The sequence below is a fragment of the Leptodactylus fuscus genome, chromosome 6 (genome assembly GCF_031893055.1).
Source record: "Leptodactylus fuscus isolate aLepFus1 chromosome 6, aLepFus1.hap2, whole genome shotgun sequence".
Taxonomy (NCBI): Eukaryota; Metazoa; Chordata; class Amphibia; order Anura; family Leptodactylidae; genus Leptodactylus; species Leptodactylus fuscus.
In genome coordinates this window covers 36,536,275-36,561,079 of record NC_134270.1, presented here as the reverse complement: position 1 = coordinate 36,561,079, position 24,805 = coordinate 36,536,275, and the positions used below count along the sequence as shown (strand labels likewise).

Here is a 24,805-nt window from a genome sequence, read left to right as displayed (position 1 = left end):
ATTATAAGTCATGGTTAATATCTTACTATAAGTACCGACGTGTTCTTACAGCAGTCAATGAATATGGATATGGACATAATGGGTATAATGTACCACTATTGTAGAAATCTGTGCATATGTTAGGAATAGCTGAACTTGGGTGTAACTGTACAAGGACACAGGAGGACGAGCTGTATGGTGGCATATAAGACACAAGGAGCGCTCCGTACATTATGTAGGTTTACAGATTTTTGTAAAACATTATAAGAAATACTTAAATACTTAAATGTGTTAGTTCCCAATATTGCAGTCTTTTGGGCCCCTTCACACGGAGTAAACGCGCCGCGCATTGTGGCGCGTTTACGCCGCGTTTTTTTACGGTGCGCGATTACGCCGCGTTCAGCCGCTTACACGCATTCCTATGGGAGCAAGGTATTCGATCGAATATTACTCGCTCATCTCTAATACAGACCTAATGGGCCTTTCTCATTTTCCTAAATCCTATAGTAGCCATGGCATGCACCATTCCTGTTTCCCTTGTCTTACCCCTTACATCCCTCTCTTCAGTCTTGGCCCATGTACTGCTGGGCCTAAAAGAAGGAAAAGAAGTTTTGCCTTACTGCATCAAGTTGTCCTGGCCTAATCCATCATACCAGCCTTGTCATATAATAATTATAGGGAACAATGCATGATATTATTTTACTGCATACTAATGCATCCAGTAATATGCCAGTGTCATGGGTGTTATCATCGCAACACAACAAACTGGCAATTTAGGATTAACCAGTTGTCCTATTTCCTAATCCGATAACATAGCCTTCTCTGCAGAATTGGTAAGCGGCTGTATAAGTCAGTTCTAAATTATTATACGTCTCATTAATATACATTGTGGAAAAATGTTTATTTACCCTTGTAGCAATGTTGAACTTTTAATTGTCTATGGTTATGGTCATGGAAAAGTCCTTTAAATCCTCATTTTGCTCCATGACATGTGTAAACTTGTCTTTGCCACTTTGCCACCATGAGCTTTTGCTGAGATGTAACCATGTCTCCTTCTTTCAGATAAACTTAATGCATTTGGAGGCTCTTCTTCATATAGCCAGACTCGAGAGAAGTGTTTCTCCAACAAGACCCTGTGTAATGGGATCGCTGAGTGTTCGGAAGGAAGCGACGAGTCTGGATGCGGTAATGTTCTTTTCTCTTGCCATAGATGCATGAAGCTAAAGGTTTAAGGAGATATCAAGCAATTCTGATGTTCCAAAGTGGTCAATATCACATAAAGAATAGGTGGACATACAACAAAGCAACCCTCTTAGGCCATCTGCAATGATGGACCATATGTCACTTGAGATGGGCCTGCGTTGCGATGCATAAAGACGTATAAAAGAGTATAAAAGTATATAAGTATAAAAGACTCCAGAGTATAATAATTGTTCATGGGTTTCCACAATCAGTCATAATACTGTGTACGGGGCCACTATGTGTACCGGGGCCACTATGGGGCATAATACTGTGTGTAGTAGATACTATGGGGCATAATACAGTGTACAGGGCCACAATGGGGCATAATACTGTGTATAGGGGCCACTATGAGGCATAATACTGTGGCAGGGGCCACTATGAGGCATAATACTGTGTGCAGAAGCTACTATGGGGGATAATACTGTGTGCAGGGGCCACTGTGGGGCATAGTACTGTTTACTGGGGCCACTATGGGGCATAATACTCTGTACCGGGGCCACTATGGGGCATAATACTGTGTGCAGGGGCCATGGGAAGAAGAATAATTCCCTTCCCCTGGTTATCTAGGTAGTGGAGAGGTTAATAGCGGCTTCCCCGGAGATGTAGGGTAACATGACCACCGGATGGTCTCGTGTAGTAAGTCCAGTACTGGATGCCCCCCAGTCCAGATTTCAGTAATGTCTATTAAGTCTTGCGTCTCTGAACAGAATCTGAATACAATGTTCTCATCACGATGAACTTCCCCGTCATTATTTGCATTGTTCACACAGGGCACGATACAGAGAACTGTGCTACTTGAGGTAGGGCCTTATGCGCACTCAGTCCAAATATTAGAAGAACCTCCTGCTTGGTCACCCCATTTCCCCTTAAAGGGACAGTGACATGGGCTGCCCCACCCTAGAGATGTTTCTAGTTACTTGTGGTAAAGACTTTATAGTCATACTGTGGCATTTACTATCTTGTACTGACTGATATTCATTCTTTTTCCAGTGCGCTTTAGATGGGACAATTCACTGCTTCAAGTTATGTCACGGAATCAAGAGAACCTATGGTTACCAGTGTGTTCTTCAGGAGTCAACGGGAACTTCCCATCATACGTGTGCCAACGCTATGGATTTCTCGAGTGAGTATTTCATATCTTCACATTGTTTCATCATCTAGAAACCAAGAACCCAGAAAGTCATATCCAGGTCATACCCGGGTCATATGATATCTATGGAGTATATGGTCACCGCTTTGTCCTTCAGGATAAAGGATAAGTGTCTGATAGCCGGGTCCAAGCACTGGGGCTCCATTGATCCCCTGATACCCCTGTGTGAATGAAACGAATGGAAATAGAGGTGGAGGTTGCGCATGCACCCTGCCACTCTGTTCCCACCTGGGGCTTACAGATTTCCATTCATAGTAATTTTTCAATAATATTTTTGCAGCGTCTGTAGTATATGATGTAGCATGCGGATGGCTGTTCACATAAATATGGGAGTGATGTAATTGCACAAAAGCGTGACTTCAATACATAGCCAAATGTTTACCCTACCCCTATATGTTCTTTTATGACATCATAAGGATCTATATTTGTTGTGTCACTTGTACTTTTTTTCTGCATGTACATGCCATGTGACTATATACTATTATATTGTTTCCCTCCTTTAGAAGCCCATTGACTGAGTCGGTGCCCATGAATGACAACCCTTCCAATATAGGACTTTTCTCCTCTGGACCATCTGACACCATACAAGGAGGTTTGGACAGGTATGAACAATTTTTGGTTTTGATCCTTACAGTTGTCTTCCATGTGGCATGTACTTATTTTGTACTATTCTTTTCTACTATTTCAGTGGTACGTGTTCGAGCCGCCAGTACCTGTCCGTGAGGTGCTCGGGTAAGCAGTAGACGTCTTAGTCACATTCGATTATTTTGCTATCTCTATCCATTACAAATATTTGCCCTATTGATGATATGGGTATAGGCATTAATCCACTTGGGTACATGCAGATTATTTGACCTTCTGAGGGTACGGTCACATCTGAGGCAGAGGCGGTCTAAAATTGCAAACCAAAAAGTTCTGCAAGCACGGCTTTTATGGCTGACAAGTGATAGCAAAAAATGATGGTTACCCATTGGACCTCATTACAAGTCAAAAGGGTCCCTCGTGATCCATTGTTGTCAGTCAGTAGATGGATCCGTTTTTATATTTAGTCCGTTCTTCTGTTATTGGGACAGAACTGGTAAAGTACTACATCTTGCAAGTTTTACTCTGACCAATAGGCCTAATAATAGTTTGACAATTCTGTGGAAGTTTACTTTGCAGTAGTCACCTCATTGACACCATAGCCAGGATTACAATAGAAGACACCTCTATAGATAAGACCATTGACCCATCACACTAGAAAACACTCCCATAGATCTCAAGGAGTCTGCTCCAGACTATTGCCACCTATGGACATTAGACTGCTGTAAAGCATATCTCTAAACGCTGCTAACAGACAAAACATTGAAAAACCTAGGTAAGTATGACACTCAGAATAAACAGCACAAGAGTTATTAGCGAGATATAAAAATACAATTTTATTGGAAATAGTTAAAAAAATCCATAGACAAAACATTCAAGGAAAACAGTAGAACTGTATGTAACAATCACAAAGGTGATAAGCTGTACCATATCACCACATAGTCCCCCAATGGGGAGGGCACGTGTACATATATTCTTGCCCCAACACAATAATAAATGTTAGTATCAAATTCAACAGTATCAGCACAACAGAGCAAATAAGTCACAATACACACCTATCAGGAAAAACCGCCGTAGAGGAGGAACTTTCCTCCATTCAGTGCTTATGAAAGTTAGCAGTGGCCGTAATCGTACAGGTCACATATTACTAAGCTAGATTACACCAGCTGGGATCCTAATAGGACCACCCAAACATGCCAGACTGCTAATTAAATCCTATAAGTGGCAATAGTAAGAGTAACAGAATGAAAGCATTCACAAAATTGTATCGGTTGTACGATTACGGCCACTGCTAACTTTCATAAGCACTGAATGGAGGAAAGTTCCTCCTCTACGGCGGTTTTTCCTGATAGGTGTGTATTGTGACTTATTTGCTCTGTTGTGCTGATACTGTTGAATTTGTTTCTAACATTTATTATTGTGTTGGTGCAAGAATATATGTACACGTGCCCTCCCCATTGGGGGACTATGTGGTGATATGGTACAGCTTATCACCAGTGGTGTAACGAGGAATGGCGAGGCCCCATGGCGAGCTTTTGACATGGCCCCCTCCCCCCAACCGACACCAAAGACCTCGACCGACCCCCTCCTCCGCACTCTATTATGTCCCTTAGTAAGCCCTGCACACAGTGTTATGTCCATTAGTGGCCCCTGCACACAGTATTGTACTCCATAGTGTCCCCTGCACACAGTATTATCCCCCATAGTGGCCCCTGCACACAGTATTATGTCCCACTGTGGACACCCATAAACAATTATTATACTCTGGGGTCTTTTCAGACCCAAGAGTATAATAATCGGAGACCCGGGGGAATAAAAACATAAAAAATTACTGTTTCTTACCTGTCCCCCGGCTCCTACGCTGTCTTCTCCGCTGTTGTCCTTCTTCAATGACATCGGACATCACATGTCCCGGGAAGCAGGCTGGGTTCATATGACGTCAGAGATGTCAGACAAGCAGGAAGGAGGCCTGGCAGGATCGTGGAGAGGTAAGTAACAGTGTTTTTTACGTTCTCTTACCTCTCCCGGTCCGCCGATCATTATACTCTGGGGTCTGCAAAGACCCCCGAGTATAATGATAGTATTTGTGGGGCCCGCGGTGTCACTTACCGATCCCAGCCCAGACAGGATCGGCAAGTGAATAGGGCCCATAACGGCCTAATTGCCTGGGCCCTGTGGCAGCTGCCTCTGCTGCTATGGCGGTAGTTACGCCCCTGCTTATCACCTTTGTGATTGTTACATACAGTTCTACTGTTTTCCTTGAATGTCTTGTCTATGGATTTTTTTAACTGTTTCCAATAAAAATGTATTTTTATTTCTTACTAATAACTCTTTTGTACGGTTTATTCTGAGTGTCATACTTACCTAGGTTTTTCATTGTTTCACGTGGTTTAGATGTCTAGTGGTAAGGACACATAAAAAGGAGGGCCATTGTTTGTTTGGTGTTTATACGCTGCTAACAAAGCAGAGCACAAGCTCAGGAAAGATGGCTGACCCTATCATCATGTACAGAATATGGAATGTCATGTCTTCTATTTACATGGTCCAGTTCAGACGTGTCCTACCCCCCGCACACACATGGACCGTTTCCCACCATTTTCTTATCCTGGATAAACTATAAAAATTGCAATAACGTTTTGATAATCTATATTAAGTTAGATGTGTCTGTACCATAGTAGTAAAGGCATTCATCCTTAGCCAGACGGCTATCGAAGAAGGGATATAGAGCAGAAGACGTTCTACAGACAGTTCATTGATTCTTTATTTTTAGAAACTTTATCTCATTTGCTCATTTAGCGTTGAATTATTTACTTTTCAGACTGCGGGCAACAGAAGAAAAGCAGGATTATCGGCGGCACACAGGCCAACACTGGTGACTGGCCTTGGCAAGTTAGCTTACAGGTTCTCACAAAAGGTGGATACGAGCACGTATGTGGCGCGTCGATTATCAATAACCTTTGGGTGGTGACTGCGTCTCACTGTGTGACCGCGTAAGTAGCAGTCTTTTGGTTTTGATCATTCCCATTAATATGAAACATCATAAAATGTCATTCATTTTCGTATATCCGCCCCCAAACTTCAATGAGGTGTGACTTAATTCCATGAAGGTTAAAAGGTGAACTTGTGACTTATTTGGCTTTGTGAACATGGAGTTGTACAGGCTGGATATATGCATAGATATACATAGCGCAAATTCCCCTGCAAAATCCATGTGCCTGAAGGTACATTCACTATGCTTTGGTCATCTATTCCGGAGATCTGTTGAATAGATCCACTAAAAGTGGATGCAAATGGCCACGGAAGCGCATCCATTTATTTAGTGTTCAATGCTAATAATAAACATATTTGCAGAAAATTTCACACTATGCATTGCAAAGCTTAAAAGCTCCTTATATATACATTGCATTGGATCTCATTGCATTGAGATCTGTCTACAACCTCTTCTAAAGAGATCAAAAGGGTTGTCTGAGAACTAAGAAAATTGGACAAAGATATCAACAAGATCAATTATCAGCACTAGAGATGAGCGAGTACTGTTCGGATCAGCCGATCCGAACAGCACGCTCCAAAGAAATGAATGGATGCACCTGGTACTTCCGCTTTGACGGCGGCCGGCCGCTTAACCCCCCGCGTGCCGGCTACATCCATTCATTTCTATGCGAGCGTGCTGTTCGGATCGGCTGATCCGAACAGTACTCGCTCATCTCTAATCAGCACCAGATCAGCTGGGGCTGACATCCGGTCTCTGAGCCGATCAGCTGTTTGGGCCTCTGGAAGGCATATTCAAGGTATATGGGTCAGAAACAGCTCTGCTCCTATTCAAGTAAGATAGCAGAGCTGCAGTTCCCTAGTGACAGTGCTACATATACGTACATATGCACACAGCTTTCTGTCCGTACGGTGTAGGGATGGCACATGGGAACTGCAACTCTGCTTCCATTCACTGAAATTGGAGCAGAGATGCTTGTGGCCGTATACTTTGTATACAGCTTCCAGCGACCCAAGCAGCTGATTGGTGAGCTGATATTATATTGATGACCTATCCTGTGGATTGGTCATCACTATACACTTTTCCTAGGGCAACCCTTTTAACATGGCTTTAGGCCAAAGTCACACATGCATGTATGATATCCGTGTGTGGGCCCATTGATCTCCTTCAGTAAGTATAGGACCTGTCCTGTGTTTTGTCCTGCGCTCCCGACCCTACACATAGACCCAGGATAATACAACAACATATATGGAGGCCATAAAAAATAATGGGCCAGTGTATTAGCCATAAATAAAAAGGCTAGCGTACTGGCAAAGCACACAGAGCTACCAGGATTCTGCATCATCAGAATCAGCCCCAGTGTTAGGTATAAAGGGGACATGGCCTGTAAAAGGGACAATGGATAATACGCCCCCCCAAAAAATTTCCTGGTGCCCGTAACACACTGCACTCTTAAGTCAGACAGTTTAGAAAAGTTGCCAAGTACACTGGTGTTGGTGAATATGCAGATCATTCCTCCATGTGCAATGCATTTCACAGATTTGTTGAGAATCGTGTTGTCTTTGAAGACTTTAAGTAACTTTCCATCCTATGTGTCTCCAACAGCAACGTGCCCCTCAGTAGCTGGAAGATTGTACCTGGCACAGTCAATCTGAATCAGGCTCCAACTATGTTGTCTGTCACCGCCATCATTAGAAATGAAAATTATAATGACAAGACCGATGACTTTGATGTGGCGCTCATTAAACTGAGTACTCCGCTGACTTTCTCAGGTAAACAATAGATATGTGTACTCTGGTTTTTGGTAGGTGAAATATGGATGGAAAATTTACGTTATGGAATATCACGTTAAACGGGTTGGCCAGGATCAGCTGTCTGGGAGCCGTTTCCAATGCCCGTACTATACACAACATGGAGACAAAAGCACTTGGCTCTGTGCTGTGTATAGTGGCTCGGCTGCACTACTGGACCCTGGCCACTATATAGGAACCAGGGCGACTACTTCAGGGTCTGTGCTGTGTATAATACAGGCATCAGAAGTGCCCCTAAACAGCTGATCCATTAGAGCAGGGGTAGGGAACCTTCGGCTCTCCAGCTGCTGTGAAACTACAACTCCCATCATGCTCCATTCACTTCCATGGGGGTTCCACGAACAGCAGAGCAAGTATGCATGCTGGGAGTTGTAGTTTTGCAACAGCTGGAGAGCCATACGTTCCCTACCCCTGCATTAGAGTCTATGGGGTCTGGGTGCTGTCACTGGTCACCACTTGCCAATGCGTTCGGTATTTCGTTTGGGGGTTCCCCATGCCTACTCCATGAACGGAATACCAAACGCAGATGTGAACCAGTCCTAACACAAAATTATAAGTGATCCTACTTCATTGTATGAAAGGTAACACCATCCATGAATAGTCTCAGGTCGCTTTGCTGTTGGCATGACACAGGACTCATGGTAGCGCTCCGTTCAAGGACAGACTGACATTCTGCTAAGGACTGGGATAAAGTTATTTATTCAGATGTCGCCCCTTCAAGACTATTGGGACATCTGGAAGAATGATTACCTGGAGAAGAAAAGGTCAGCACGTCTACCATGAGTCTTGTGTCAGCAGTAAAGCATCTTCAGACTTTTTACATAGACGTGATGTTTTGTCTTATAATTGTACTTCAGTTTACAATAGAAACATCTGACTAAAAGATCTAAAAACACTGAAGCAGCAACATTTGCATCAGTCTTAAAACCTTTGGCCACGACTGCCTGTGTAAGGCAACAACAGGCCAGTGTATGGACATTGTCACAGAGCCCCCTAGTGGCTACTTTAGTATATTGTATCCTATTAATATTATAAATGTGAAAGTTTGTGGGTTTGTGAGTTTGGATGTTCGGATGTTTGTTCCTCAATCACGCAAAACCCGCTCGACCGATTTGGCTGAAATTTTCCACAAACATAGTTAATACACCCGATTGCGCAATAGGCTACTTTTCATCACAATAGCACACATACGTTTGTGCCAGGAACCCCACAAAACCCAAACTCACACCACCATCTCTGCAATCTCACACACTTTGGACCATAGCAAGCCACAAAATTCATATTGCCCTCTACAGCCTCACCCCTAACCCCACACAATCACATATACATATACTTTACCACTTTGCCCCTCACCTTAACGATACTCCAGGAGGCGCTCTATAACGCTCCGGAACAGCCATGTTTGCCGACCCCCACCGCTCTGACAATCCGCGACACCGCCCACCCATGTCAACACCCCTAGGCGGTCTAATAAATGCAAAAAAAAAGTTGAAAAAAAAGTAAAAACAAAATAAAAACAAATAAAAAGGATTAAAAATTCAAATCACCCCCCTTTCTCTAGAACACATATAAAAGTAGTTAAAAACTGTGAAACACATACATGTTAGGTATCCCTGTGTCCGAAATCGCCCGCTCTACAAAGCTAGACAAATATTTTTCCTGTTCGGTAAACGCCGTAGCGGGAAAAATGGTCAAAAGTGCCAAACCGCCGCTTTTTCACTGTTTTGATTCTGATAAAAATTTGAATAAAAAGTGATCAAAGCAATAACATTTCCCGAAAATGGTAGAACTACAAAGTACACCTGGTCCCGCAAAAAAAGACGCCTTATGCATCCCCGTACACGGACGTATAAAAAAGTTACGGCTGTCGGAATATAGCGACTTTTCAAAACATAATTTTTTAACATAGTTTTGGATTTTTTAAAGGGGTCAAAATGTAAATAAAACCATATAAATTTGGTATCCCCAGAATCGTACCGAAACACAGAATATAGGGGACATGTCATTTTGGTTGCACAGTGAACACCGTAAAACCAAAGCCCGTCAGAAAGTCGCAGAAATGCATTTTTTCTTCAAATCCACCCCATTCTGAATTTTTTCCCTGTTTCCCAGTACATTATATAGAATAAATAATGGTGGCATCATGAAGAAAAATTTGTCCCAGAAAAATTAAGACCTCATATGGCTCTGGGAGCGGAGAAATAAAAAAAGTTATGGGGTTTAGAAGGAGGGGAGTCAAAAACGAAAAACCAAAATAAAAAAATGCCATCGGCGGGAAGGGGTTAACCTCAAATACTTCTGTCCCAAAGTCACTATGTAAGGTTTCTCACAACACTGTATATATAGCAGCTCAAATACAAAGTAACTGCAACACAAAAGTCTCACGTATTCTCTGAATTACAGCAAAAACAAGATACAAAGTTACATTTCATATCCCATACCTTATACACAGTACGAAAACCTTACCCGTGCCTGTATATACACACTGCTACAATCACCGCAGACGAAGTCGCGGGTACCAGCTAGTACTTTTATATTTTATAGCTTTTTCACTTTGCATTCTCTGTGCTTAGTACATGCTAAAGGTTGTTTCATGTTTTCTTGCACAAAGTATGCTGCATTATGGATATGGATTCAAAACTATTATATTTACCACTAAAAGATAATGCTAAAAATATCAAAAATCTTTAAATGTGATATTCGCTTGGTTTCTCCTCTAGCGACTATTCAACCGGTCTGCCTTCCAATGAGCCAGCAGAGCTTTAGCCCCGGTACCAGATGTTGGATCAGTGGCTTTGGTAGGACTGCAGCTGATTCTGGTAAGTATGATAGGATAGCACTTGTATAGTGGTCAGACATTCTTGTTTCCAGGGGCATAACTTGAGGGGGTGCAGAGGGAGTAGTCACATCGGGGCCCAGGAGCCTTAGGGGGCCCATAAGCACTGGCATCAGTATTGCGATTGCAGCTTCCATCTGGCCCATAAGCCAAGGAGACCACAGATTACCCTAACCACACTAAGGTGGATTAAACTCCTTAGCATCTGTAACCATCACTATCAAGAATTTGCTGTAGGTAGGGGGTCCCGGACAAAAGATTGCACGGGGCTCATAAGACTTCAGTTGCACCACTGCTTGTTTCCTTTTTTAGGTGAATCTAAATTTGGTTACTGATTACAGTTGTTTTTGGACATTTTCAATTGATGGCCTATCAATATCTAACACCCAGCACCCCCACCGATCAGCTATTCTCAACTTCTGATAAGCAGCAGAACTATACAGTGGATAGAGCAGGAAGCAGACAGCTCCCCCCACTGTGTAGTGACCATTCCTGCTTTTAGATCCTGGAAACTATACAGTGAGCCATGGCAAAAGTAGAAGGTATCCTCAACTGTATAAGGCCAAGCCTCAGTCCTGCAGCTATGTTCCTATTGAAGTGAATAAGAGCACAGGTGCAGTATTCTGGTGTAGCTATACCGCATATGGTGGCTTCTGTTTGTGGCAGCAGAAATGATGATGTAGTATGAAAATTGCCTGGGGGCCTGGACAACCCCTTTAAATCCTGTTATATTTAGGCTGTGTCAAATTCTGACCATACACAATAGGGCAGGTCATTGTGGACATACTGAATGTTATAGAATTAGTACAGTTGGAAATAAAAAAGTGCCACAACAGTAGGGACATGACTATAGTCTGTAGTCTGTTGGCTTTAGGAGCAGCTGATTGACACTGGTTGGTAGAGTAAGATTCGCATATTACCAACTGTACATTACTTAAAGGAGTTGTGCCGTTATGGACACTTAGTCCCCAATACACAAGACCAAGTGTGCATCCAAATTGGGGCCAAGTTTGCAGCAGGATAGTCAGATGACACTTGGAAAGACACCCAAGTACTATGGGGGCTTTCAATCCATTCTGTTCCAATGAACCAGAGCAGGAAAAGACCTGCTCTATTTTCATCAGAATGGACACCCCCTTGCATGTCACACTTGGATGTGTGCATGGAGCCATGTTCTCTGTCCTGTGGACAGCTGATAAATGTCCACAACGACACAACTCCTTTAAGCACCAACTTCAACTTTGATGACCATTACCATCACTTGACAATAACTTCAGTATACTAAATAGCTTCACATACAATTGGAGACTATGGGATTATATACTGTAAGTGCATGGAGACTATGGGATTCTTTACTGTAAGAGCATGGAGACTATGGGATTGTATACTGTAAGAGCATGGAGACTATGGGATTCTATACTGTAAGAGCATGGAGACTATGGGATTCTTTACTGTAAGAGCATGGAGACTATGGGATTCTATACTGTAAGAGCATGGAGACTATGGGATTTTTTACTGTAAGAGCATGGAGACTATGGGATTCTTTACTGTAAGAGCATGGAGACTATGGGATTCTTTACTGTAAGAGCATGGAGACTATGGGATTCTATACTGTAAGAGCATGGAGACTATGGGATTTTTTACTGTAAGAGCATGGAGACTATGGGATTATATACTGTAAGTACATGGAGACTATGGGATTCTTTACTGTAAGAGCATGGAGACTATGGGATTCTTTACTGTAAGAGCATGGAGACTATGGGATTCTATACTGTAAGAGCATGGAGACTATGGGATTTTTTACTGTAAGAGCATGGAGACTATGGGATTCTTTACTGTAAGAGCATGGAGACTGTGGGATTCTATACAGTAAGAGCATGGAGACTATGGAATTCTTTACTGTAAGAGCATGGAGACTATGGGATTGTATACTGTAAGAGCATGGAGACTGTGGGATTCTATACAGTAAGAGCATGGAGACTATAGGATTCTTTACTGTAAGAGCATGGAGACTATGGGATTCTTTACTGTAAGAGCATGGAGACTATAGGATTCTATACTGTAAGTGCATGGAGACTATTGGATTCTTTACTGTAAGAACATGGAGACTATAAGATTCTTTACTGTAAGAGCATGGAAACTGTGGGATTCTATACAGTAAGAGCATGAAGACTATAGGATTCTTTACTGTAAGAGCATGGAGACTATGGGATTCTTTACTGTAAGAGCATGGAGACTGTGGGATTCTATACAGTAAGAGCATGGAGACTATGGGATTCTATACTGTAAGAGCATGGAGACTATAGGATTCTTTACTGTAAGAGCATGGAGACTATGGGATTCTTTACTGTAAGAGCATGGAGACTATAGGATTCTATACTGTACGTTCATGGAGACTATAGGATTCTATACTGTAAGTGCATGGAGACTATTGGATTCTTTACTGTAAGAACATGGAGACTATAAGATTCTTTACTATAAGAGCATGAAGACTGTGGGATTCTATACAGTAAGAGCATGGAGACTATAGAATTCTTTACTGTAAGAGCATGGAGACTATGGGATTCTTTACTGTAAGAGCATGGAGACTGTGGGATTCTATACAGTAAGTTCATGGAGACTATAGGATTCTATACTGTAAGAGCATACAGACTATGGGATTCTATACTGTAAGAGCATGGAGACTATGGGATTCTTTACTGTAAGAGTATGGAGACTATGGGATTCTTTATTGTAAGAGCATACAGACTATGGGATTCTATACTGTAAGAGCATGGAGACTATGGGATTCTTTACTGTAAGAGCATGGAGACTGTGGGATTCTATACAGTAAGAGCATGGAGACTGTAAGATTCTTTACTGTAAGAACATGGAGACTGTGGGATTCTTTACTGTAAGAGCATGGAGACTATGGGATTCTCCGCCACACAATGTTATGATGCTTGATCGAGCTCTGGAAGGGCCCGGATGTGTTTCTTGAAAAGTATATCATAAGTTATAGGTATAAGTTTTCTAGATACAGTGTTGATAAGGGGATGTTTTCTGATAAATAGAAGTTTGGATCAACAAAATAACAGTATAGATTGGGCTAACATGGACATGAGTATGTACAATAACTTCTACCACTTCATATATGTGATATTTATTATTTTAAAATCAAGATTTCATTTTGATAAAAATAATTTGCTGAGGTAATGATCTATATTGTAAGACTTTATGCCCTATGATAATATTTTACATGTTCTGGATTGATACTTTGCAGAGGAGTCGTCCATTGTGCTGATGAACGTAGAAGTGACCATTATCAGCACGTCAGTCTGTAACAGTCCTAGTGTGTACAATGGAGCCATTACTGACAGAATGATGTGTGCCGGCGACCTCAGGGGAGGAAGAGATTCTTGCCAGGTATGTACTGCAAATGTATGGCCAGTATATGTATAGCACAGACATGTCTTTTAGACAGGATTTACACTAAGAAGGTCTCTTCTTGGATATACAAGAGAATTGGGTAAAAGTGGAATATATTAGGCAAGATGATGGCAGTGACCTGGAGTGAAGAAAGCGCCAGAGTCCTCTTGTCACTTCCCATGACCCTGCGTGGGTCTTCAGCGGTCGGCATTACCTTGCTTAGCATCCTATGTATTTGTCTTGTAGATGTGGGCTGACTGTGATACATAATACATGGACAGATGCTGGTTCAGGGATCCTTAAAGGGTCCAACACATTCCTACCAAAGCCTTTCCCATGCTCTTATCTTTATAAGAGACCGTCCACTTTCCTGGTCATGTTATATACTCTGTTAAAGTGTTCTTCTGGTCTGTTCTTGACCCACCACCAACCCAGTTAGTTTTCTATCTTCAGTATTGCCAGGAATGTGCTAGACCTTACAACGACTACTGCCTATTGATTCTGTACTGTAATGGGGACTACTATGGAATTGACCTGGAGTGACTATGGAAAGGGTCCCTGTCCCATGCCAAGTCCTCCACAACTCCTTACTCAATGACAGAAAGTAGCCACACTGTAGGAAGAAGGTTGTCCATGAGCAAAGAGATGGTCCCATGTTCCAGTAAGACTACTGTGTGGCCAAAGCTTTCCTACAATCAAGTCTCTTACCATCATACATCAGCCTTGAAGACATTCTCAGATATAAACATGAACTTTGGGACTGGACTGCACTGACTTGTTCCCTATGGAGGTGTTTCTGTTGTATTCTCAAGTGAAAGAACCTTTATATGCTGCAAGTCATGTTGTATAGTGTACAGTATATGATCGTATATGAACTGTGAATTGCTTTCAGGGGGACAGTGGAGGACCGCTAGTTTGTTACGACAATAATCGCTGGTACTTGGCCGGTGTGACAAGCTGGGGTACTGGCTGTGGTCAACTTAATAAACCTGGAGTGTATGCCCGTACAACTGACTTCCTGCAATGGATATACACCAATATGGAGGTAAGACATGATGCTTTCAAAAAGAAGAAAACTTTTTGACAAATAAGAAAGATGATATATCTTGCCTTGGATATGTAATCTGATGAAGTCTTGTTATTTCATGCTTGGAATTTACATAGATGTATAAACGTACTGGTCTGTTCTAAGGACTATGGCCTTGTCATTCAGGACCATTCTATACTATATAGATTTATGCTTCAGTGCCCTGGGGAGAAAATATATGACAGACCAACTAAGGGTTGGTTCACACTAGCGTTCAGAGACCCTATTTGCTTAAAACAGATGGAGATTTTAGGAGGAAACCTGGCGGACCTTACTTTAGTCTATGGGGCCCGAGGTGTCTGCCAATGTCTTTCTCCCCTCTCTCCATTCAGAACACATGCACACTTGGCTAACCATCTATGTGTATGCCAAAGTTCAGCCCATAGTTATCCAAGCTGCACGGCCAAGCTTCAGATATATTTGTATTCTGTAATGGTAGTCTGGGATTTGTAGTGATTATTTTACCTTAAATGTTAACATTCACTTTACAGAAGGAGAGAAATCGGTGACCTTATATGTAAAGTGGAGGAAGAGGACGCACTTACATTGTGACACCGCTGACTATACTTCACTAAATGGATGTAATATGGGGAGGGGTATTTATAAACCACGGACAACTAACAGTATTCAGCAAATACCATCGTACAACACTTTGTTACTCAAATGCTACAGCAGCGATGCAATAAGAAATCGCCAAGAGTCGGCAGATCTCTAAGAACAGCGACCTTCACTCCTTTACTTTACGGTACCCGCTACATAAAGGACAATGGCGAGCACAATGGAGACAGTATACGATCTGTCACTGGTTCTATTGTGTAATGTATAGTAGAAGTTACATTGTTTAAGCTCCATTCTTATATAATAACTTATAATATTCTGTGTAATAATGTGCTCTAAATGTTATAGTTTTATATCTTTTTTCTAGATATTTATGGCTGGATAGTTTAATAAAGTTATGGTTTTAGGTCTCCTCCTAGAATCATTGGTAGATTGAGAGGTTTTGATCCCAAATTCTGATACTGGAAAGTGGCACCAAAGAGAATCTTTCTCTCTGGAGGGCCCCACAAGCACAGAGCCTGTTCCTTCCAGTGGGGACTATGTAATACTTAATCTCGCCTGCGGTGGTGCTGCAGGGAAATACTTGCTGCTGTTTACAATTGATCTTTGGGGTTCCCAAAAGCAGGACATCCTGTGATCAACTTATCTAAGAAGGGATTGTCAAAAGCGGGCAACTCTCCTAAGTATTGACAATGGGAGTTGCAAATAATTGGAAAACAGATCAATGCATAACAATGATGCCAAGTGATTAGGAAAGCTAAGGAAGTATAGGTATGGCATGTAGCTAGGCCGGCATGAGGATTTTGGTCTGGCACATAGCTTACTTTGCACAGAGAAAAAGGGGTGAGTGGTCCCGCACATAGGAAAGGTGAGTAGGGATGATCTATTCTTGCATCTCCTCTGCAGTGGATATCACAGAGGTGGAAATCTATGGCCATTGTCATGACATCTACCTTCCAAATGATCCTATTGATATTAAATCTACTGTAAAGGTTGCAGCATATTGTCATATCATGTGCACAATACCATTAGTCTGCATAATATGTATTAATATTATACAGGTATTACCATTTACAACTAAGATGTGAATCCTGTCCTAATACCACAAACTTAGGTGGCTGGAAATTTGGAAAATATCAAGGGGCTTTGCTTCACTCTCCCTATAATCCTGACCACATAAGAACGTTTCCCACCTAGGCCATGAACCATGAATGATTGAGATGGAATACCCCTTTAAATACAATTAAATTAAAAAAGTTTTGTGAAACTTGTAAGGAATGACTTGCAATTTGTATGATGGTTTCTAAAAGTAATAATATGACATGGGACGTTCACTTAATGTAATGAATTCATGTACTGTATGCCAGCAATAAACAGATTTTACTTTTATATTCCGCATTGGTGGACTCTGTTTTATCAGGACATTGTAGATAGCACATAGAGCTGCTGACAAGGAACCTGATCATATAGAAGAAGTTGCCAATATACATGAAAGACGTCATTTGTAACTTCCAGACAGAAAATGACCCCCTTTATTTGGAACCCCAGGGAAGAGTTTCACAATGTGTTTCCCTTCAGGCCAGATTGACATGTAATTGTCTCTCGGCCAGTCCTCCATTCATTCTTAATCTTCATGCACACAACTAAGTCTAGTCTTACACGACCGTAGTTTAAGACCGCAAATGGTCCGCAATTGAGGGTTTTCCATTGCGGACATATTATATTCAATGTGGCCTCTTACATCACCGGATATTTCATCCGTGGTGTGCCGGGCCGCAACCGAGGTCCGCACTTTATAGGACATGTCCGTAATTCACGGGACTGCACGGACTCGCCCGTAGAACTCTATGGGCAAGTGCAGCAGTTTACGGGCATCTGCGGAGTCTATGTTGCTGATCAGCAACTTGCGGACCGTAAAAGCATTACGGTCGTATAAGACCAGCCTAAGTATGCAATCCAAGTGTCTTCTGATGTTCCATTCTGATATGTTTAGAGCAGATCCTATTCAGATCCATAACAAACACATAGACTCGGAAGACCCGGAAGACACTCGGCTTGCAAAATGGAACACATGTGCATGACACGTTATCGTATTAACATGCGGCAGACATGTTGCATCTGAATATCAGTTCCAAGCATGTGAATTGGGTTTTGATGGCAAGCATATTGATTTCCAATTTCAGAGAGAAAAGTTATAGGAATTTCATCAGCATGCAGATATTACCTAACCAGGGGCTGCAAATTCCTAAAACTGCACCAACACCTCAGGTAGCAGCAGATGGTGCGCAATGATTGAGGATGGGGCCCCCACAGTGACACCGAGAGGACAGGCCTGGGGCGAGAGAATGCTGATCAGTCTGCCTATGAGCCTAGATGTCATCTCAGTCACCCAATGTGTCTACATAATAATAAAATGGGTAGTTTTGATAATGTCGTCCTAGTTTTTTGGCTACATAAGATGTTGTACACTGCCTATCTGCATGTAGTACAGTGAGTCTGCTGCATAGGGGGCCCATCCTGGCTCAGGGGCCCACTGGGGGATTTACCTTCTCACCAACTAGTCAGTTCACTCCTGGCTGTAGTAGGATCACAACATCACAAAGACAGGTGACGTCACATTACTCTTTTGGATATACTATATGGTCCAGGTAATAAAGTGCTAGCCTTGTGGGCACATCCGGACTATCGCTCTGTATATTGTTTTCTAAGTCAAAATTCTAGATGAAGAGATGTAAGTAAAGAAGAAAAATAGAAGAAGATCAAAGAGAGGACAGAGGAGAAAAGAATAGTGCTATAGGATGCTGCTGTTTCACTAGTCTGTCCTCAGTATCCCCATCCACAGTGTATAAGTGTCTGATCGGTGGGGATGTGACCACTGGGATGACCACCCATCATGACAATGCGGACCCTCTGTCATACCGTCCAACCATCCCGATTTCCACGGGACACTCACGTTTTCCTACCCCTGTCCCACCGTTACTGATCAATCATTCCTCCAATCACCGCCTGCTCTTATAACAGATAAGAGGCTGTGGTGATCGGAGGAACGCTTTACTATGGTTCAAGGACCTTGTGTGACATCAGGTCAAGTAGGCGTGTCAGTGTCCCGTGCAGTGAAGATGCAGGATGGAGAGAGAGAGTGTGTGTGTGTCTGTCTATGTGTGTTTGTCATTATACTGGGCGCAGAGATGGAGGAGGGGATATGAAATGGAGCAGATAAAGGGGGCACTTAACTGGGGAACAACTGGAGAGGGCATTAAACTGTGGGAGTAGCTGGAGGGGGACCTGTCTGCCTCTAGTTGCCCCCAGTTTAATGTCACCCTCCAGCTACCCCTACAGTTTAATGACTGCTTCTAGTTGCCCACCGTTTAATGTCCTACTTCATCTGCCATTTATTTATTGCCCCCTCCAACTACCCCCATTGCTAATGTCCCCCTCCAGCAGATCCAGTTTCATGTATAAACTGGGGCACCAGGAGAGGGACTTAATACTGTGGGGCAGTTGAAAGGGGGACATTACAATGTGGAGACATATAATGTGCGGGTGACTGTAGGAGGATTATACTGTGTCGGGGGACATGAAAAATGAAAGAGAATGGGCGGAGTCAACATAAACGTGGGCGGGGCTAAATTTGCTGCAGCGCTCATTGTTCAAAAGTTGGGAGGTATGGCTCTGTTCCTGTGTCTAAATGGAGCGATAGTTCCGCACTACCACTCCATTCACATAGCAAAGAGATGCCAAGTACAGACAGACATCTGTAGCAGTTCCATACAGATAGGTATAGAAGGGACCCCTGTTCTCATTATCAGTGGGGTCCCAGAAATCAGAACCCAAATAATCTGTAACTTATCCCCTATTTTTAGTGGGAGAACCCCTTTATGCATGAAACGGCAGTCACGTTCCCTCTACACAGCTCCAATAGCTTTATTTCCTAGTGACACTTATGGAGTCCCCTTAAGAGTATTATATTTATTGTGGCTTCCTTCTGTTTTCATTGTAAAACGCCTTTGATATGTAAATGCTGGAGAATGTTGTAGGAATTCATGAACCTCTTGAATGATGAAGGTGCTTGTAGGAGAATCCCATCTTCTTATATCCTGAGTGTTTTATAAGTGACTCATAGACTTCATGGTAACTGTTTTCTATCAGACCTGGCTCCTGTTTGCTGCCTGGTAGTGACTTTGTTTCCTCAGAGTGAATAGTGCTGCCATTGTCTTCTCCGTACTGCTGGATGTGACCTTGATATTGGCTGCCAACTTAGCTGTATGTACGGTGGTATGTACGGTGGTTACCAGGCATTGGGGCAAACATAGACACGTTATAAGACAACAAAATGCTTCAGCTAAAACCTGTCATTGGCGCTGTTACTTGTCTTGTTGTATTGTCATGGTGATCAATAATTCAACTAAAATACAGGTGGACGGGCAACGGACAGACTCAGGCGGTAGATACGGTTAACTATTTCTTTAATGGAGATCTCAGTAAGCAGCAGTGTGTTGTGTTGTGTTCAGCACAGCGCCTACTTGTATATACAGTAAGTGGTTTCATAATGAGGATGTAAAGGTTCTTTCAAAGAGTAGATATAGATGGTATATCCTTAGGATCAATCATTGGTATCAGATCAGTGGTGGTCCGATACCCAGCACCTATAGCATACCTTTCAAAGGACAGAGAGAAGGATCGAATATGCAGCAATGTGAACGCAGTAGCAAATTTAGTCTCACTCACTTTTACTTTGATTCTGCCTGTTCCCAGCCATTTCTTTTGTGCCCCCACACAGTATAATGACCCTACAGTCATCCTAACATGATATACCCCCATATTATAATGTCATCCTCCTGGTGCCCCCACAGTTTAATGTCATCTTCCAGCTTCCCCAATTTAATGTTCCCCTTCATCTACCCCCACAGTTTAATATTCCCTTCCAGTTGTCCCCAGTTTACTGTCCCCATCCATCTGCCAACTGTTTAATGCCCCCTCCAGCAGCCCCCACAGTTTAATGTCCCCATTCAACTGCCAATAGTTTAATATCCCCTTCAACTGCCCCCACAGTTTAATGTCCCCCTCCATTTGCCCCAGTTTAATGTCCCCCTCCATTTTCCCCAGTTTAATATTCCCCTCTATTTGCTCCAGATTAATATCCCCCCTCCAGCTGCTGCCACAGTTTGATGTCCCTCTCCATTTGCCCCCACATTTTAATATCTCCCTCCATCTACCCCAGTTTAATGTCCACCCTCCAGCTGCCCCCACAGTTTAATGTCCCCCTCCATTTGCCCCAGTTTAATGTCCCCCTCTATTTGCCCCAGATTAATGTCCCCCTCCAGCTGCCGCCAGTTTCATGTCCCTCTCCATTTGCCCCCACATTTTAATATCTCCCTCCATCTACCCCCAGTTTAATGTCCACCCTCCAGCTGCCCCACAGTTTAATGCCCCCCTCAATCTACCCTCAGTTCATTTCCCCCCCTCCAGCTGCCCTACAGTTTAAAGTCTGCTTCCTGGTAACAAACAAACATACAAAACCTGATGCTCACGATGCAGATGAGTTGAAACCAGAATATACCTCCTGCCAATTGGGACAGCGGGACAGGACATGAAATCCGGGACTGTCCCACTGAATCTGGGATGATTGCAAGGTACGCTCTAGTCTAGTTATCAAGTGCAGTGCCCACTAGATATGAGCAGTGTTTGAAGGCAGAAACAGACCGTGCTGTACACTGTTGTATTGGAGCTGGGAAACTATACCCAGAACAGCTACTACATAGTGAACAAAGCAGCCTGCTTCCAGCTCTGTACACTGTACAGAACCAGTTGGCCATAATAGCTGATCAGTGGGGGTGTCAACCCCTTATTTGCATATGGTAAAAACAGCGATAACTTCGCACAGGAGGCGGCGATTCTGAAGGTGGAGACATTACTTGATTCAGGTGACCCTAAACTGCTGGATAGATCTACTGGGTTCTAGATTCACTTTAAGGCACTGGAAAGGAAAGCACTTGATGACAATGTATAATTTGCCACTGTGCATGTTACACACTGCAAGCTTTCTGCCTCTGAGATAAAGAGCCTTTGAAGTCCGGATATCACACTTCTCTCACTGCTAATCTTATCAGATTTGTATGCTGTATAACATAGGAGAACATAACCTTATGCTGGGACATAGCTGTACATTGGTCTGTATTATGCACCTGCTCGGTTTTATGAGAACATCTGCAGGTTCCAACAACAAATGTATATACTGCTGAAAGTTTTATGGAGTAGACAGGGTGCCGTTTATGGCTGGGCTATCAGAAATGTAGACATGCTGTAACTATTATTACATAGCTGCCAGCTGCCCGTCTTTTTCCTACTAGCTCATGTGGGTTATTACCGGTCAGCACCAGAGCAGACATATTCTAGTACTTCCAATGACCTATTCCAGTCAGCATGCCCAGTGTGTCGCCTGTTATGGGCCATGACAAAAAAAAGTTATTCTAAAGCCCCCAAGTCATGCAGCCCCTACCACGGGGTGTTATACTGAATCTGAAGTGCTCTGGCGTAAAATGCAATGAATTTAAGAGACACGCTTGTGGTATCCCAAAGGATGCAGGTGTTATAGTAGGACCTAATGGGGGTAGTAGTCCCTCTGATAGATGAGATGTTGTAATGGTCACAGTAGCTGTAGTGGTGGTCCAGACTGTGGGGCACCTCTCATAGGACACACAGCAAGTCAATTTTCAAAAGAAGGATAGCAAAAGACACCGTCCTTTGTTAACCAAAAGTTTCTTTACTGAGGACTCTGATGAAGTGCCGCAATACCTCACAGTGATACAGTCTCATGTACAATTCAGCGGGTGCATGTGAGGAGGACTACCATATAGTGCCGTCATACCTCACAGTGATACAGTCTCATGTACAATACAGCGGGTGCATGTGATGCAGAATTTCCTTGTAAGCTGACAGGTAATGGCTGATGCTGACAAAACTCTCCTCAGATTTGGTAGCTTAGAGTATTGAGGAGACACAGTCCAGGTTATAGCTACAGAAGAGGGATCTTCACCGGTTGGCTCCCGGCGGGTGACTAATTTGGGGTATATGTAGTTACTCACGGTTACTGGGCTGCGGTATCCGATAGCCGGACGCAGACCTAATACACGTGGCCTGGAAACCACGGAGCACTGGACTTGACCGGAGGCCTTCTTTAGGTCCAGGGAAGCAGAAAGGCTCCTTTATAGCCGCTCCTTTCTGTCAGGTTCTCTCCTTCTTGGAGGCAGTAGCAGTATGGCTGTTATCCCCTCTGTATGGACTGGTGAATGGTCCTAGGAGAATCTGTATCTTACATGGGCTGTGAGATTCACCATGTGGCTCCTAGGGTTTGGCAGGAGGAATCTGAAAATCCTCCCTGGAGTTGGAGTAGCAGCAGGTGCTGTTACCTCACACACTACACTCTCCACAACATGGCTGCTCTGGTTTCCTTTTCCCTTCCAAGAGGAAGGCGGGGCTAAAGTCTCCACCCACAGCTTGCTAGAAAGTTCTGCTCGTGCTGTGTATGAAGTGATTGGGATCCTATATCACATGCACCTACATAGAGTGAAACATAGGTGGCAGCAGAACAGTACATGGCAATAAACACAATGTATGCACACAGGAAATACAGATAGATACAGTCCTATGAAAAAGTTTGGGCACCCCTATTAATCTTAATCATTTTTAGTTCTAAATATTTTGGTGTTTGCAGCAGCCATTTCAGTTTGATATATCTAATAACTGATGGACACAGTAATATTTCAGGATTGAAATGAGGTTTATTGTACTAACAGAAAATGTGCAATATGCATTAAACCAAAATTTGACCGGTGCAAAAGTATGGGCACCTCAACAGAAAAGTGACATTAATATTTAGTAGATCCTCCTTTTGCAACGATAACAGCCTCTAGTTGCTTCCTGTAGCTTTTAATCAGTTCCTGGATCTTGGATGAAGGTATTTTGGACCATTCCTCTTTACAAAACAATTCAAGTTCAGTTAAGTTTGATGGTCGCCGAGCATGGACAGCCCGCTCTCAAATGATCTGAAAAGAAAGATTGTTCAACATAGTTGTTCAGGGGAAGGATACAAAAAGTTGTCTCAGAGATTTAACCTGTCTGTTTCCACTGTGAGGAACATAGTAAGGAAATGGAAGACCACAGGGACAGTTCTTGTTAAGCCCAGAAGTGGCAGGCCAAGAAAAATATCAGAAAGGCAGAGAAGAAGAATGGTGAGAACAGTCAAGGACAATCCACAGACCACCTCCAAAGAGCTGCAGCATCATCTTGCTGCAGATGGTGTCACTGTGCATCGGTCAACAATACAGCGCACTTTGCACAAGGAGAAGCTGTATGGGAGATTGATGAGAAAGAAGCCGTTTCTGCAACCACGCCACAAACAGAGTCGCCTGAGGTATGCAAAAGCACATCTGGACAATCCAGCTTCATTTTGGAAGAAGGTCCTGTGGACTGATTGAGTTGTTTGGTCATACAAAAAGACGTTATGCATGGCATCCAAAAAAAACTGCATTCCAAGAAAAACACTTGCTACCCACTGTAAAATTTGGTGGAGGTTCCATCATGCTTTGGGGCTGTGTGGCCAATGCCGGCACTGGGAATCTTGTTAAAGTTGAGGGTCGCATGGATTTCACTCAGTATCAGCAGATTCTTGAGAATAATGTTCAAGAATCAGTGACGAAGTTGAAGTTACGCCGGGGATGGATATTTCAGCAAGACAATGATCCAAAACACCGCTCCAAATCGACTCAGGCATTCATGCAGAGGAACAATTACAATGTTCTGGAATGGCCATCCCAGTCCCCAGACCTGAATATCATTGAACATCTGTGGGATGATTTGAAGCGGGCTGTCCATGTTCGGCGACCATCAAACTTAACTGAACTTGAATTGTTTTGTAAAGAGGAATGGTCCAAAATACCTTCATCCAAGATCCAGGAACTGATTAAAAGCTACAGGAAGCGACTAGAGGCTGTTATCTTTGCAAAAGGAGGATCTACTAAATATTAATGTCACTTTTCTGTTGAGGTGCCCATACTTTTGCACTGGTCAAATTTTGGTTTAATGCATATTGCACATTTTCTGTTAGTACAATAAACCTCATTTCAATCCTGAAATATTACTGTGTCCATCAGTTATTAGATAT

The 24,805-nt window shown here is 42.9% G+C and overlaps 1 protein-coding gene across 1 annotated transcript in view; it reads left to right on the top strand.

Moving 5' to 3' along the window:
- The window catches only part of TMPRSS13 (transmembrane serine protease 13), a 37,133-nt gene extending 20,916 nt beyond the window's left edge, over window positions 1-16,217 (top strand). The window contains exons 4-13 of the mRNA XM_075279748.1: window positions 1,042-1,164; window positions 2,212-2,344; window positions 2,875-2,973; window positions 3,060-3,103; window positions 5,772-5,943; window positions 7,548-7,714; window positions 10,474-10,572; window positions 13,852-13,994; window positions 14,890-15,042; window positions 15,576-16,217. Coding sequence (XP_075135849.1) covers window positions 1,042-1,164; window positions 2,212-2,344; window positions 2,875-2,973; window positions 3,060-3,103; window positions 5,772-5,943; window positions 7,548-7,714; window positions 10,474-10,572; window positions 13,852-13,994; window positions 14,890-15,042; window positions 15,576-15,593 — 1,151 coding nt within the window. The 3' untranslated portion in view covers window positions 15,594-16,217. The remainder of the gene's footprint in view (window positions 1-1,041; window positions 1,165-2,211; window positions 2,345-2,874; window positions 2,974-3,059; window positions 3,104-5,771; window positions 5,944-7,547; window positions 7,715-10,473; window positions 10,573-13,851; window positions 13,995-14,889; window positions 15,043-15,575) is intronic.
- The last annotated feature ends 8,588 nt before the right edge of the window (window positions 16,218-24,805 follow it).